Below are 17,070 nucleotides of genomic sequence, written 5' to 3'. Positions count from 1 at the left end.
TGCATGAGTATGGTTGTTTCATTACATTTCATATCTGTGAGCTTAGGACATTTACAGATAACTTAATAAGAAATCACATTTGTAAATCGTTCACCATCCTTATAACATTTACGTCTTAACAAACACCTTTGTAAAACTTATAAAACCCAAGACGTGTTATAGAGCCTTACATAAGTATCAGAAGGTTTATAAACTGCTTTAAGGTCCATTTGAATGAATATAAGTCAGTTAGGAAGTCTAGAAACCCTAACGTCATTGACCTTCGCAAACTAGTTCAATAAGGTACTAGCGTGCCTTACCCTATTTGACTATCTTTTACGAGTCCAAAAAAGATGATGATTGGTGGAAGAGTGTCTAACATTTTTTAGATTTAATTCATAGTAGAAACGTCCGAGCACGACTCAACAAAGACCAACCAAGGGCTCTTGAGGAGGACCCTTGTTTTTGGGGTCAAAGGATTGCCCCAGGAAGTGTGACCATGATTAGTAGTCGGCGATTTGTGTGTCAATTGACAGGGTCATCGATTGTTTCATTAATGAACACTTAGTAATTTTTCCCAAGACTATTTTTGGACCAGTCTCTGAAAAAACGACGGACCAACAGGACGGAGGGTCTTGTGGCCATCGTCATACAAACGAACTGCCTATCACGGTCTCGTCTGTTAGGGCCTAAGTTGTTTCACATTTTTAAGTTGGGTTCCAATAATAATTTAAAGAATTAGTTAATTAGCTGGGGAATTATGGATGTAACATTGCAGAAAATGATATGTCTAGTGAAGAGACTAGTACGTCTTTAAGAATGCCTATTGGGGGCACGTAGGCATCCCAATACCTAATACTGATAAATATTGGCCATAGTATAGAAAATTGGCTAAGTGGTATTAGCGAATTTCTATATAATACCCAAATAAACAAAATATTGGGCATATTAGAAAATATTGGCTTAAAGGGTGTTAGCCAATTTTCTCATTAATAAGATTGTTTGAGAAATATATCTGCATGGAAGACCCTAAGCTAAAATAATAGTATTCAAAATAGATATAAGGCATCCATGTCTAAAGCCTAGTAATCATTGCGCATGAACACTTAAAATGATCATGTAAATTAAGTAGTGCCCAAGGACATAATGAGGGTCCCTTGGACAATAAGTAAACATTTAAAATAAACCATCAAGAATAGTTAGTTAGGAATGTACAACAAACACAAGTGCGAGCACATGATCAAGACATGTGAAGAAGCAGCCAAAGGAGGGGACCACCTTAACCGAATTCGGTTAGGGTAGTTAGGGGGGAGGCATGTGTAAGGGTCACAACATGTGGAGACTAACTTCCTAACAAACTCTTGCCTCTAACTAACTTCCCTAACTACCTAACAAACCTAGTAGCAACTGAATTAAATTAATTAGTTTACCTTACAAATGAAGACTTAACCAGGTGACACTTAGCTAGTAATTAGTTAAAGAGACAACCAAGTACCTAACTTAGGATGGTCCAAGAGGTTTGTTATGGTCCTAAAAACTTAGAGATACTTTATTAATTATCCTAGGTTGCTTAATTAATTAATTTAGATGCCTAATTAAATAAGTTAAAAGGACAAAATCAAAATCACAAAAAAATTCCTTATTTCGATAAAGACGAGAAAAAGCAACCTAGTACCTAACCAAGGATGGTTCAAAGTGTTAGTTATGGTCCTAACGACTTAAATGGTACTTTATGAATTACCATAGGTAACATAATTAATAAAATTAACAACTTAATTAATTAAATCAAAGGTGTAAATCAAAATTCTTACACTAACCTAGTATAATTGAAGAAACATCCTAGTACTAAACTTAGGACGGTCCGAAAGGGTTAGCTATGGTCCCAATGACTTAGGAAATTAATTAATAAAGGAAAAATTCAAAAACAAGGGCCGAAAGTTTTTTTAAAAATTTTATATTTGATAAGAATTATGTTTTCCTATTCTTTGTCAACCTAGCAGGGGATTTTTAGTAATTAACTATTTAATTTATTAAATTAACTTCATTACCCAAAGTTGAATGAGTCAAGGTAAGTTCCTAAGACTTAGTCTCACATTCAAAGACTAATAATGTCATGATCGGAGTATAGACCCCAGACGAGACTGGCGTCGTTGACCTATCAGAAGTCAAAGACAGGCCTACTTATATATTTCTTACTTTGCCTAGGTTAATTTTAGAGGAAATTTTGAAGTTTTATGTTTCTTAACACACATACTAATAATTGTATTAGGTTCATAATTGCCATCAACCATCTAACATTAAGATCATCAAGTGAAAGAAATATCTTAATATAGTATTAAATAAATACTTTCCAAATTGGAACCAATATAATGGTTAAACAAAAGTGGAAAGAAATGCTAGCGGATCATACTCAACTAGCTCAATCCTATGACTAAACTAGAATATAATGGGCAAGAATCCTCGAAAGCATGAGGGATTACCAAGTCCGGATGAATTCTCTACGTCCGGATAGTTTCAGCGTCAACCTGTAGCTCCACTGTCCATTTGTGCCTGTACCTAGAGTTGTGGAGTTGAATAGGGTTCGTACACACTTGTAATAAGTATGGTATGTCCAAGCACACAGCAAGGACATGCATGTGTAAGAATAGCTCTTTTCTAACAACATGATTATGGAAAGTCAAGTCAGTGGACTTTCCAAATTGGGATTAGAAAAGTTAGTGAAATTTACAAATTTGGACTAAGAAACTGAGTGAAATTTCCAAATTTGTATTAGGAACGTCATGCCATGAGAGTAACATACATCATCATACTTATCATATTTCACAAAACACATAACATCTTGCAATAACATCTAACATATTGCATATAGCACATAACATTTTTCATATAATTAGTTCATTTGTCATGAGACCTTGGAATCATAGAGTTGACATCAAGACTTCCCAAAATGAGGGCTTAGCTTAAGTGACCTCAACTAGGGAGCCTTCTTTCGCAAACACATACTCTTCTTCATTCGTTCTTAGGTACTTCATTTTATTTCATTCAAAAGCTAGTGAGAACACCAGCAATCTATGATGTAGCTTAAGACTTTCATCAGGTTCGCTATGAAATGATCAAGAATGACCTAGTGTCATTACTTTAGTCTAGCTCACCTCTTGATTATCATATCCTAAAAAATTTGATATCATTCATTTGATTATGTGCATCATTTCAGGCTAACTTCATTTATTCATTGGGAAATTTAAATTTAACCGACATAGATCATGTGAGCATAATGTAATCAAACGCCTCCCCAAAAACAAAAAAAGGTGGAATCACCGGCCAAACTGACCCAAAACATTGTATAGTACATGGGAATTTAACCTCGCCAGAACCCTATATTGGCAGTATAGGTTAAAAGACTAGGATATATAAGGATACCCATACCTGGCAAGCTGGAAAGGTTCATCTAATGAGATTTACGCAAATCTCTGCCCTTCTTGAAATAAGGCATCACCGCTCATATCTAGTCTATCGGTGCCCAACATAAAGTTGCATTACATTCATTTCATACGTCATGGAAGTTGCCTTCTTGTATGAAGATAAAATACCTCAATAGATGATTTCTGATCTCATTATTAGTATTCAGTGTTTTAATCTCAATACTTTCAATAGAGCGTTCATAGAGACTGGTATGTTCATTAGCTTTACACTTTCATAGGTGAGTACATTATGGTAACATGTCCTTGGGCTCATTTGAGATTGTTCTCATCATTTGTATTACCCTCATATCATGTTGTCACCATATCATTAACATTAGCACAATTTCTCTTCATAATTACTCACCCCATTTTACGTGAATGTTCATTTCCTCATATGCCAATGCACTTGACAATTTGTGTGTTTCACACTCTTACATTCCCCTTCTACGATTTTATCATTTCATTACATAATCATCATTTCATCGTATACCAATGCACTTGGTCATTTAATGTATTTTACACTCGTAGTTAACCCACCTAGGGTTACATTATTTCATTACATACCTCTTAGGTTCACGCATTTCTAAACATATGCTAGACTTATTTGTCTATACATGCAAGCCATGAGGCTTCATTTATATTTTCATATGTGACTCATATCTTTCTAAGATTATGTACTAAAAGACTTATTCATATTGTATGTATGCCATGATCTCGATGTCGATCTAAGTAGGTGGAATTATTCTTGTACATTTAATTCACGAATGACTTATGTATCAATATAGAAACTTGAGCAAGGGAACCCAAGTTCGAATCCCTTGGACAACACTTACATTTTCCCTTGATTTTATTTTTACTCCTCATGACATTGGGACCCTAGATCGAGCCCCAACATCTACATTTCTTTTTAGTTCAGTTTCTTTAGAAACACTCTCCCTTGGTCGAGGGGTTGTGGGTTCAAACCCCCTTTTGTTTTTCTATTTATTTTCCTTGTCTACTTTGCATTAACCAGGAGGTTGTGGGATAAAACCCCAACACCCTCTCTATATTTCTTTTATTCTTTTGGGACTAAGAGCTTGTGGGGTTGAACCCCCACATCCTCTTTATTTTAATTTCATTTAAATGTTGACTATCTCTACGTTGGCAGTGTGGTTTTATGATCGACACCCCACAACCTCACTTTATTTTCCTTCTTATTTTCCCTTTCTCCTTTACTATTGTTCACAGCCTTGAGGTCGTGATTTCGATTCCCATGCCTCAGATTACCTTTCTTTTATTTTTAATTTACTTCACTCGCTTCCTGGAGTAAGTGTTTCGATTCCCATGCCTCCCATTTTATTTTATTATTTTTGTACTCTCAATTTTCAGTAAGCATACCTTATATCAATTCCACCTGACGACATTTCTTTTTTTGCAATTTCAAGGAATTACAAGGGTGAGGTCACATGTTCTAATCCTGGTGGCCTTATCCCTTTATACACAATGAAATTTGCAGATTTATTCATCCACATTTAGACTAAACTAAACTTGTAAGTTTGGTCGAAATGTAGTCATTTTTTAAAACTTATTTTTTCCAACATTTTCACTTGTAATCATAGGTAATTCATAGATCATCTAACACCTTTTGGGGTTCATTTTCAAAGATACATTTAGACAAAATATTGATAATCAATATATCCATAATTCCATTTTAATGAAAATCACGATTTATATAGGTTTATGCATGTAAAATGACAACCAAAACATTATCAAATTTAATCCTTAATCCGAGAACCTCATTCATTGTAACATATTCACATAGGAACCACTTGCAAATAGTTTTGAATACATGGTTGTCTTTCAGACGATTATAATTACGCAAACATAATCATATTCATTACTAAAACATAATATATACCTAAATCTACCAGCAGTCATACCCAACCTACGATTCATTTGGAGCTAGTGACAGGGGCATGAAAAAGGGGAAATAATCCTAGTTTTTCGATGAATAATATGAACCTTAAGGGGTCTCTTTGGAAGGGACCAAGAGAGAATAAAACCCATACCTTTTTGACGTTAAACTCTTGACTTGTTGACCAAAAACTTCACCCAAGAACACGTCTAAGCCTCCTCAATGTCAAATCCACTCGAATGACAACCTCCCTTAGCGTAGTGTGTGATTAACATTTGTTTTCGTGTGAATTCGTGTTAGTTCTTCACGTGTGAAGAACTTGATTTATTTTTTCTTCTCCATAATATTATTTTTGCCGAGAGAATACTGACAAAGAAGAAGAGAGAATGAGCGTGAGAGTGGAGAGATTAACGTGAGAGAGTTGAAGTTGTAGAAGGCTTGGAGTCTAGTTTTAGGACTTATTCAATAAGGTTTTGTTTATTTAATAAAAATCTAATTTTTATTTTATTTTGAATCAGATCTTAAATAAAATCTAGTAATTAATTACGTCAATTCAATAGCTTAAAAAAATCACATTAATTCAGTGCTTCCACCTAGGTTCGAACTAGGGTGGAGCAAGACATCATTTCAGGAGCCTAATTTCGACCTTTTCTCCCAAAATTGCCCCTCCACCTTACAAATTATATATTTAGGGTAATTAAGATACTACCCTTAACCAGGAAAAAGACTATTTTACCCCTGCACCGTTCAAACAAAAGATATCCTCTTTATAAGTCCGGTAATGACTCATTCGAGTAAATCTTCGTATTCGAGAGCCCTACATGGTTGGACCCAACCTTTCAAAGCTCAACTAACTCCTCATGTTAGTTTTATTGGGTGTAGCAAGGGCTTCGAGGTCTGCTTCTGCGCGCATCAATCCGTGTGAACCCAGGTCTAATTATAGGAATTCTTGACACATTAATCATTCTTATCTTATTCATTTTTAGGGTTGTGACATTATCCCCCCCCCCTTAGGAGTCCTCGAATGTCACTACTACAATCTAGTGTAATGCCAGTCAGATCAAAACATAATCAATTATGCACATTCAAGCAATAACAACAAAAAAGTAGAGATAATGAAACTTAAGAGTAGGAAGTCTAACCTTAAGAGAAGAAAAGATGAGGGTAGCGGGATCTCATATCGTCCTCACCCTCACACATAACACCCTCAACAAGATGATTCTCCAAAATACTTCACTGTGGCAATCTTCTTGTTCCTCAGCCGCATGATCTATCTGTCTAAGATTTCAACAGGTACCTCCTCGTAGGACAAGTCTTCATCGATCTCCAAACATTCCATCGATAGAATAGATATTGGATCACCTAGGAACTTCTTTAACATGGATACATGGAAGATTGGATGGACAAAAGCTAGCCCTGCCGGTAATGCCAACTCATAGGCCACAACACCTATACATTGCAGGATCTCGTATGGCCAAACGTACCTCGGACTGAGCTTCCTCTTCCTTCAAAACCACATCATCCAGGAGATATGTTCAGATAGACCTGGTCACCAACATCAAATTCTAAGAGCCATTTTATGTTATCTGTATATGACTTCTGCCGACTTTAAGAAGTTGCAAAGTTGTCCATAATAACTTTAAACTTCTCTAAGGCCTCATGAATGATCTCTTGACCCAATGGATTACTCTTCAATCTCTAACTACCCAACTTGAGATCTACACCTCCTAACATACAATGCCTCAAACGGTGTTGTCCCAATCCTGGAGTAATAGCTATTATTATATGAGAACTCTATAAAACGCATATGATCATCCCAACTACCACTGAAATCAATCACACAGGATCTCAACATATCTTCCAATGTCTTTATGGTGTGCTCTACCTTCCCATCAGTCTGAGGATGAAAGGCAATACTATGTTTTACATGCGTTCCGAAGCTCTTTTTAAAAGATCACCAAAAATATGAAGTAAACTGAGCTCATCTATCTGAAATTATAGACAAAGGAATCCCATGCCATCTCACAATCTCATCAATGTAGAATCTTGCATAATCCTCGGGTTTGTAAGTAGACTTCAAAGGTATAAAGTCGGCAGACATAGTTATCCAGTCCACAATAACCAATATGGAGTCATACTGTCTCCTAGTATTCAGAAATAACCATGAAGTCTATATTAATGGCCTCCCAATTAAATGTCAGAACCTCAAAAATCTGAGTAATACCGCAGACTTAAGATGTTCTGCCTTAACCTGCTAACAATTAGGACACTTTGCCGCTTATTTTTCAATTTCATTCCTCATGCCATACAACCAATAAATCTACTTAAGATCATGATACATTTTAGTTGAACCTGAATGTATGGAATACCATGGGCCTCTACAATAATCTTGGTTCGCAAATGATCCTCATCTGGTACACATAGCCTGTCCTGATACATATGTATGCCGTCATCTCCTAAAGTGAAAGACTTATTTATATTTATCAATACTGAGTCCTTCAACTCCATGAAAACTAGATCGAGATACTGATCCTTCTTGACTTCAACTACAAAGGATGATTAAGACTCAGGATGTACTGAAACACCCCCACTAGTAGAGTCTACCAATCGCACACCCAGTCTGGGCAGTCTACGTACATCTTTCGCCAATTCCTTCTAATAATCCTCAACGTGTGTTGTACTTCCCATGATCATTATTTTCAAAGTATCAGTTACAACATTAGCCTTACCTGGATGGTAGTGAACATTCATGTCATTTGTCTTTAATAGCTCCAACCTTCTCTACTGACGTAGATTAAGCTCTTGGAAACTCCTCTCACAAGTCTCCGTACACTCGAACTTGGACTTTTTCTTCATGAAAGCTGTCAGTGGGGCAGCAATGGAAGAAAAGCCATCCATTAACCTGCGGTAGTAACTAACCAATCCCAAGAAGCTACAGATATCTGTGAGAGTAAGAGGTTTTGGCAAGTTCTTAACAGCCTCAGTCTTCGTGGGGTCCACTTCTACACTTTGACCGGACACAACATGACCTAAGAAGGTCACATATCACAACCAGAATTCACACTTGATGAATTTGGCATACTACTTATGTTTTCTAAGTACCTTCAAGGTTAGTCTCAAATGTTGTTCATGATCTTCCTTGGTCTTAGAGTTGATGAGAATGTCCTTAATGAATACTATGACTAATGATTGAAGGTACTCATGGAAGACCCTTTTCATAAAATCCATAAATTCTGCAGGTGAATTCATGAGACCAAATGACATAATTGAGAACTCATAGTGACCATAACAGGTATGGAAAGCTATGTGTGGTCCATCTCCATCCCCAACCCTAAGCTAATAGTACCCTAAACGAAGGTCAATTTTTGAAAAGAAGCTAGATGCTTGGAGTATGTCAAACAAGTCATCTATTTTGGAAAGTGGATACTTGTTCTTAATAGTGACTTTGTTGAGCTGCCGATAATCGATACACATTCTAAGGGTTGCATCGGTCTTTTTCACAAACAACACTAGAACGCCCCAAGGGGATATGCTCGCCTTAATGAAACCCTTATCAATGAGATCTTTTAACTGTAGCTCCAACTCTTTGAGTTAAGCTGGAGCCATTTTGTATGGAGGAATAGAAATTGGTTTAGTATTGGGTTCTAAGTCGATACCAAAGTCAATCTCTCGAGGGGGAGGGACTCCAGGCAAATCATCAGGAAATACATCTAAAAACTCATTCACAACAGGCATTGAGTTTATGGAAGAAATGTCATGATCTAAATCATTAACACTCACATTATGACATAATAACCCCTTGGACATAATTTATTGGCCTTTAGGTTCAAAATTAAGGGATTAGGACTACTAAAGTTGTACCCCTCCAAAACTAGTTCCTCTTCATTATGGAAATGAAATAGCACCACTCTACTATGACAGTCCAAATAAGCATAACAACTATGAAACAAATCAGCCCAAGAATAACATCAAAATCATGCATGGGTAACTCAACCATGTCTGTACACATGGTCTTACTATAAAACTAATGGTGAATCCTTGTATACTCTATCAGTTCTTAAATTTTCTCCTAAAGTGTACTAACCACTATAAGATCATTCAAAACTTAAGGAAATATCGCAAAAGTGAGAGAAAACAAAGTAGTTACAAAGGAAAGATTAGTCCATTGATCAAGTAAAGCATAAACAGAAGTTAAGAATACTTGCAGCATACCTGTGACCACATCAGCGTAATTCTCCTTCTCCTCCCTGCCCTTTAGGGAATTTAATCTGTTCCTCCTAAGAGGCTCAACTGCTGCTGCACCCTGTGGATTAGACTTAGGCTGACAATTACCTCCAACATGACCTCTGTTCTGCAGGCAGTCTCTAACAATGTGCCAACTCTTACCGCAATCGATTCAGGCATTAGTGCCCTGTCTGCACTCTCCACTGTGAGCACGTCCACACTTACCACAGTTCTTTTTGGGACGCTGCATCTCACCTCCATTGCCCTTCTTGGGCTAAGATCTGCCTCCGCTAGCTGTAGTACTTTTCTGAGAATTAGAGTTCCCAGAACTCTGCTGCCTCTTCTTGAACCTGGACTGCTCACGGATGCCAAATTTCTTTCTATGGCCTCCATGGATGAGACCTACTTGATCTTGCAACTTAGGCCTCCTAGTATCAAGAATTCCCCTCTTTTTTAAGGTTGTCCTCTACCTGCTGGATGCGCACCATCAACCTGGTGTGGTCCATGTTATGATGGAGCATGGCAGACCAACACTCCTCCTACAGATCTCCATTGATTATTGTGAGGAACCTAGTCATGTCATCCCTTCTCTTAGATTCAAGGGTACTAGCATAGCTAGATACTTTAACAAACTTCAGCAAATACTCCCTAACTATCATTTATCCATGCTTACGGTTGATAAACTCCTCAACCTTTGGCTCCCTCATCTCCCTCGGAAAAAAATCTATCGACGAAGGCTATCTTAAACAACTCTCAAGTGACAAGAACTCCAAGCAATACTCGTCTATCCTTCCACATCATTCACCAAGTCTGTGAAACATCCTTGAGCTGAGAGGAAGCTAGATCATCCTTCTTAATATCCGTGGCCCCTATAGCCACAAAAATATTATGCACCACATCCACAATTTCCTGGGGGTCCTCTAAAGTCTTAGACCTTGTGAAAATAGGAGGATTCATCCTCGTAAAGTCTCTCAACCTATCAGCTATGCTATGAACCAGTGGGTTCTCCCATTGAACATACTGTCGATTGACTTTGGCAGTCATAGCCTTGGAATGCATAGTGATGTCTTGTGCCATTTGGGCCAGAGATGCTACCCCTCCGCAGTACATAACCCAGCTGGGTTAACCGGCATCGCCACCCCTTCACTTGGAGCCTGGGGCAGAACCTGATTGCCCCCAGCAGCTACACCTCTTATCCTCTAACCAACGTTCCTCCTAGTATTCATTCTATGAAAATAATAAGAATTGATGTTAGACACCGTCATAAAACCAAGAAATTAGACATTAGGAAAATCACGATACGATCAGAAGAAGAGAAATTATGCTCTGCATCATGCAGTCTCTAATTCAGTATAGTGGTGCACTTCACTACCATGACTTAGAAACTACTCAATGTGGTTGATGAGAACTTTTTATTCTCAGAATTTAACCTAGTGCTCTTGTACCAAATTTGTCACGATCGGAGACTAGACTCCAGACGAGATCGGCGTTGTTGACCTCTCAAAGGTTGCAGACAAGCCTTCTTACATAATTCTTTCTTCGTCTAGCTTAATTTTAGGGAAAAATTTGAAACTGTTTGTTTCTTAACATACATACTAATCATTATTCTAGGTTCATAATTGTTCACTACTAACTATCTAACATTAAGATCATCAACTGAAAGAAATAGTTTAATACATTATTTAATGTATACTTGGCAAAATGGAACAAATACAATGTTTGAACAAAAGAGCGAAGAAACGCTAGTAGATCATACTCATCTAGATCAATCCTATGACTAATCTAGAATATAATGGGCAAGAATCCTCGAAAGCATGAGGGGTTACAAAGTACGGATGAATGTTCCACTTTCGGATAATTTCAGCGTCAACCTGTAGCTTAGTTGTCCATTTGTGCCTGCAACTAAAATTGAGGAGTTGTATAGGGTTGGTACACACTTGAACTACGTATGGGTATATCCAAGCACACAGCAAGGACATGTATTTGTAAGAATAGATCTATCCTAAAAACATGATTATGGAAAGTCAAGTCAGTTGAATTGCCAAATTAGGATTAGGAAAGTTAGTGAACTTTCAAAATTTGGATTAAGAGAGTGAGTGAACTTTACAAATTTGTATTAGGAAAGTCATGCCATGAGAGTAACATGCATCATTATTTTTATCGTATTGCACACATCACATAACAACTTGAAGATAGCATATAACATATTGCATATAATACATAACATTTTTCATAACATTCGTTCATATGTCATGAGACCTTTGAATCATAGAATTGACATCAAGACTTCCAAAATTGAGGGCTCAACATACGGGATATCAACTAAGGAGCCTTATTTCACAAACACATATTTTTCTTGATTCATTCTTACGTACTTCATTTCATTTAATTCATAATCTAGTGTGAAAACCAGCTATACTTATGATGTAGCTTATGACTTTCATTAGGTTCTCTATGAAATGATCAAGAATGACCTAGTGTCATTACTTAAGTCTATCTCACCTCTTGATTATCATATCCTAAAATATTTGATATCATTCATTTCATTATGTGCATCATTTGAGGCTGACCTCATTCATTCATTGGGAAATTTAACTTAAACCGACATAGTTCAAGTGATAATAATGAAATCCAGTGTCCCCCCCCCCCACACCGAAAAAGGGGAAATGACCAGCTAAAGTTACCCAAAACATGCTAGCGTACATGGGAATTTAACCCCGCCAGATCCCTATATTGGCAGTATAGGTTCGAAGACTAGGAGATATAAGGAGACCCATACCCGGCAAGCCGGACAGTCTCATCTCATGAGAGTTACATGAACTTCAATTTTTCCCGAATGAAGACATCACCGCTCATAGCTAGTCTATCAGTGCTCAATATAAAGTTACATTATATTCAACTCATACGTCATGGAAGCTGGCTTCTAGTATGAGGACGTCATAGCTCAATTGATGGTTTATCTTCTCATCATTAGTATTAAGTGTGTTAATCTCAATACATTCATTAGAGGGTTCATTGAGACTGGAATATTCATGAACTTTACCCTCTCATAGGTTAGTACATTTTGGTAACATTTACTTAGGCTCATTTGAGATTAGTCTAATCTTTTACATTACCCTCATATAATATTGTCACCATATTCATTTACATTAGCACAATTGCTATTCATAATTACTCACCACATTTTACGTGAAGGTTCATTTCCTCTTAACCAATGGACTTGGCGATTTGTGTGTTTCACATTCTTACTTTTCCCTCCTAGGGTTTCATCATTTCATTAAATGATAATAATTTCATAGTATGCCAGTGCACTTGTCCATTTATTGTGTTTTACACTCGTAGTTAACCCTTCTAGGGATACTTCATTTCATTACATACATCATTTCACTTATTTCTAAATGTATGTTAGATTTAATTGTCTATACATGCAAGTCATGAGCCTTCATTCATAATTTTTTAAGTGACTCATATCTTCCTAAGATTATGTAGTACAAGACGTATGTATGTTTTATGTATGACAAGATATCGATTTTGATCTAACTATGTGGCATTATATTTTAGCATTTAATTGACGTATGACTTATGTATGAATGCCGAAATTTGGGCAAGGGAACCCAAGTTCGAATCTCTTGGACAACACATACATTTTTCCATGATTTTATATCTAGTCTTCATGACATTGGGATCCTAGATTGAGCCCCAACATCAACATTTTTTTTAATTCCTTTTCTTTAGAAACTCTCTCCTTTGGCCGAGGGGTTATGAGTTCGGACCCCCACAGCCCCCTTTTAGATTCCTATTTATTTTCCTTGTCTATTTCACCTTAACAAGGAGGTTGTAGGTTCAAACCCCTAGAGCCTCTCTTTATTTTTCTTTTATTCCTTTTGCACTGAGAGATTGTGGGGTCGAACCCCACAACCTTCTCATTTTAATTTAATTTAAATATTGACTATCCCTGCGTTGGCAATGAGATTGTGAGATCTATCCCCCACAGCGTCACTTTATTTTTTTCTTATTTTCCCTTTATCCTTTACTCTCCTTCACAATCTTGAGGTCGTGGGTTTGATTACCACGACTCACATTACCTTTCTTTTATTTTTCCTTTACTTCACTCGCTGCCTGGAGATCGTGGGTTTTGATTCCCACTCCTCCCATTTTATTTTATTATTTTTATACTGACATCATACCCCATATCGATTCCCCCCGACCCCATTTGTTTTCTGGGGATTTCAAGGCATTACATGGGTGAGGTAAGGTTTGAATCCTTGTGGCCTCATCCCCTTATACTCAATGAAATTTTCATATTTATTTTTCTACATTTATCAGAAATTAAATAATTATTTACATATTTAGGGTAATTATGATACTACCCTTTTCCAGGAAAGAGGCCATTTTACCCCTAGACCCTTCAAACATAAGATTTCCTTTTTTAATTACAATAAAGACTCATTCGAGTAAATCTTCTTATTCGAGAGACCTATATGGTTGGACCCAACCTTTCCAAGATCAACTAACTCCCCAAGTTAGTTTTATTAGATGTAGCAAGGGTTCCGAGGTTTGGTCCTATGCGCATCAACCCATGTTAACTCTAGTCTAATCATAGGCTTTCTTTGCACATTAAACATTTCTTATCTTATAAATTTTAGGGTCGTTACAAATATGTTCACAATGCAAATCAGTAAACGAATAAAAGGAAAATAGGAAAGTTTCTCTCGACTTATCTAAGGCTATTTAATGTTTTTTCTTTAAGGTTTTGTGCAAGATGATTTTTGAAGATTTATTTTTCTACATAATTTATGGGTCTCTCTCTTGGAATTCTTTCTGCAAGAGTATTTTTCATCATCTTGAATATATGTAATTTCAAAACCAGGAATGTTTCCCAAGATTCTTGTTGAATGTCCTTTTCCTAATATCCATGTTCAAGATTTCAATGATATATTGATTAGTATTGATCATGTTGTTCGCATATGGTGTTAGATGATCTTAAATTGTAGGGTTCTTGATTTGAAATTTTTGAATAAACCTATGAATTATACTTGTATGATGTTAAGTGTTTCTTACGTGGTATAAAGAACTATATTGCATCAAATTGGGTCCGAAAATGCAATTCTTGAGATGTCACGCTTTTGATGTTCATTAAAGTGTTCATATGAGGCTGTCTGAAAATGGCTACTAACATGATGTTTAATCTATATTATAAGGTTGGCTTAATAGATCTCCATGAAATCATACTTGAATGAATGTTCAGCGTATGCCAATAAAATGGCTAAAAATACATAGTCAAAATTGTTAAATGGAATTAGGTGTATTGTTATCATTAAATAATTAAATGTTTGTCTAGTGAATAATGTATCCTAAATTAAGCATGAATGAATGTACATTTTACTTGTACCAACAAAGATTTATATTAAATCTTTTCCAATTTGCTTAGGCCAATACAAACTTTATTCCAATCATATGTACCCAATGTATTGAAATGATAAAATAAGAACATCTAAGGTAATTCAATGAATCCGTATTCAAAGGCATGCAAATCATTGGGACACGACTCAACACGCCCTAAACAAATGAATTATGAACATATGTAACTCATTTAATGAAGTTCTCATTGTCAATAACCGATGATATGAAGATACAAAATGAACGTAAGTAAGAAAAATGAGTATTAACATAACTAAATATGTCTATTTTAAGAAATTGACAAGAATGAGGTTTTAAGGGAAGTGAGACAAGTCTCACTTCCACCTAAGTTACTATATTATGATACTCGTGAAAAAGGGTGTTTGAACGTGGGAGACAAGTCTCATTAACACCAAAGATTATATGTAAGGATAATTCACATTTAATTAATGTAAAGAAAGGGATGAAAAGTCATCAATATAGTAAGTAAACCTCAATCTAGAAGCAAGCTTCCATAATGTTTGAGTCAACTCTATAAGATAACAAGATAAAAGAAAGTGACCAAAGCCCCAATAGACTAGCAATGAGCTTGTGTCAGCACATGTAAGTCTCATGAGATGAGTCTACCATCGAGGTTTATAAGAAGTCTCCATATGTGTCCTTGTATTCTAACTATATTTTTCCAACATGGGAACTATCTTGTGGATTTCACGTAAGAGAGCTAGGTATGTTTTGGTCTAACCTTGGCCAGTGAGATCACCTCATTTAGATGTTCGAAAGACACCCGATTTGATGTTTATCTCAAATGATCTATGTCTATTAATTATCAAAATAATGTTCTTGGTTAACCTTAGGAATGCGTCACCCTTTTTTGGTGTGGGGTAAACACTTGAGATTGATTCAGTTTAGCCTGCCTATCACCCTTTTATTGGTATAGGGACTTCACTCTGATGAATCGTTCTACCTTCTAAGGATCTAAGGTTGATGAAGACCCCCCAGAATTTATTGATGTGGTATACAAGATAATTTATGATATAGGGGCGTAAAAAAGTTAAAATGTCGAGTTGGCCATATACTAACTCAAGGATGTGGACCAAACTTGGAATGCGTAATGGAGAGACAAAAGACCTCTTCGAGGTGTGCCGGTGACTTTGGAGATCTTTAAGAAGGAATTTTTTGACCAGTTTTTCCCTAGAGAGATAAGATAATCGAAATTGGTGGAATTTATTAACCTTTGGCAAGGTGGTATGAGTGTTCATTATTACTCTTTGGATTTCATCCAATTGTCTAAATATGCTCCTTCCTAGTCTCTGATCCTAGAGACGAGATGAGTCGATTTGTGATAGGTGTATCAGATGACTTACAAGAATAATGTCATTCAGAGATGTTACATAACAATATGAAGATTTACTGTCTTATGGTGAATGCTAGGAGGGCGGAGGAGGCTAGAGCTAAGAGGAATGATAGCAATACAAAGAGGGCAAGGTCCTTTAAGTATAGCTACCAAGAATAGGTTGTTGATTCAAGACGAGCCTACATTAAAAAAGAGATTCTCAAATGAAGTTCCATCCAAATTTTGTAAGTCTAGGGATGAATAGGCCCCTAGACAAAATTCCAAAAGGGGAAGATTGGTAGTTCGTCCATTGATAAACCATATTGTAATGAATGTGGAAAGAGGCATTTTTGTGCTTGCCTCCTTCGGTCAGAAAAATGCTTTGGTTGTTGGAAGGTCGGGCACAAGGTGAGAACTTTTGCTAATGCTAAGGGGCTATAGAAGGTTTTAAATCCAAGTGGTTCTAGTGATACTCGAAAGATGAACGCTTCTATGCTCTTCGTTCTAGGGGTGAGCAAGAGACTTCTCATGACGTGGTGACCGGTATGTTACAAATCTTTACTCTTGACGTGTATGCTTTACTTGATCAAGGTGCTACTTTTTCCTTTTTTAAAACTCTTGTAGATAAAAAGTTTGATACTTTACCCGATATGTTGTATGAGCCTTTTCTAGTGTCTACTTCAATGGGAGAGTTGGTTGTTGCTAAAATAGTCTATCGAAATTGTCCTATTTCATTGACCAATAGAGTTTCTTATGTTGATCTATTATACCTCGATATG

The 17,070-nt window shown here is 36.5% G+C and overlaps 1 protein-coding gene across 1 annotated transcript; it reads right to left on the bottom strand.

Annotated features, from left to right (window-relative positions):
• Window positions 1–6,604: 6,604 nt before the first annotated feature.
• Window positions 6,605–8,232, bottom strand: LOC138338729 (uncharacterized). The gene is made up of 5 exons (XM_069289813.1): window positions 8,124–8,232; window positions 7,687–7,880; window positions 7,361–7,504; window positions 7,071–7,231; window positions 6,605–6,839 (listed from the first exon to the last, which is right to left on the bottom strand). Exons 1-5 carry the CDS (start codon window positions 8,230–8,232, stop codon window positions 6,605–6,607), a joined length of 843 nt encoding a protein of 280 aa, XP_069145914.1.
• Between the last annotated feature and the right edge of the window lie 8,838 nt (window positions 8,233–17,070).

This window comes from Solanum lycopersicum, chromosome 10, assembly GCF_036512215.1.
Source record: "Solanum lycopersicum chromosome 10, SLM_r2.1".
Taxonomy (NCBI): domain Eukaryota; kingdom Viridiplantae; phylum Streptophyta; class Magnoliopsida; order Solanales; family Solanaceae; genus Solanum; species Solanum lycopersicum.
The sequence above is the reverse complement of the archived record's forward strand: the minus strand, read 5'-3'. Positions and strand labels throughout refer to the sequence as shown.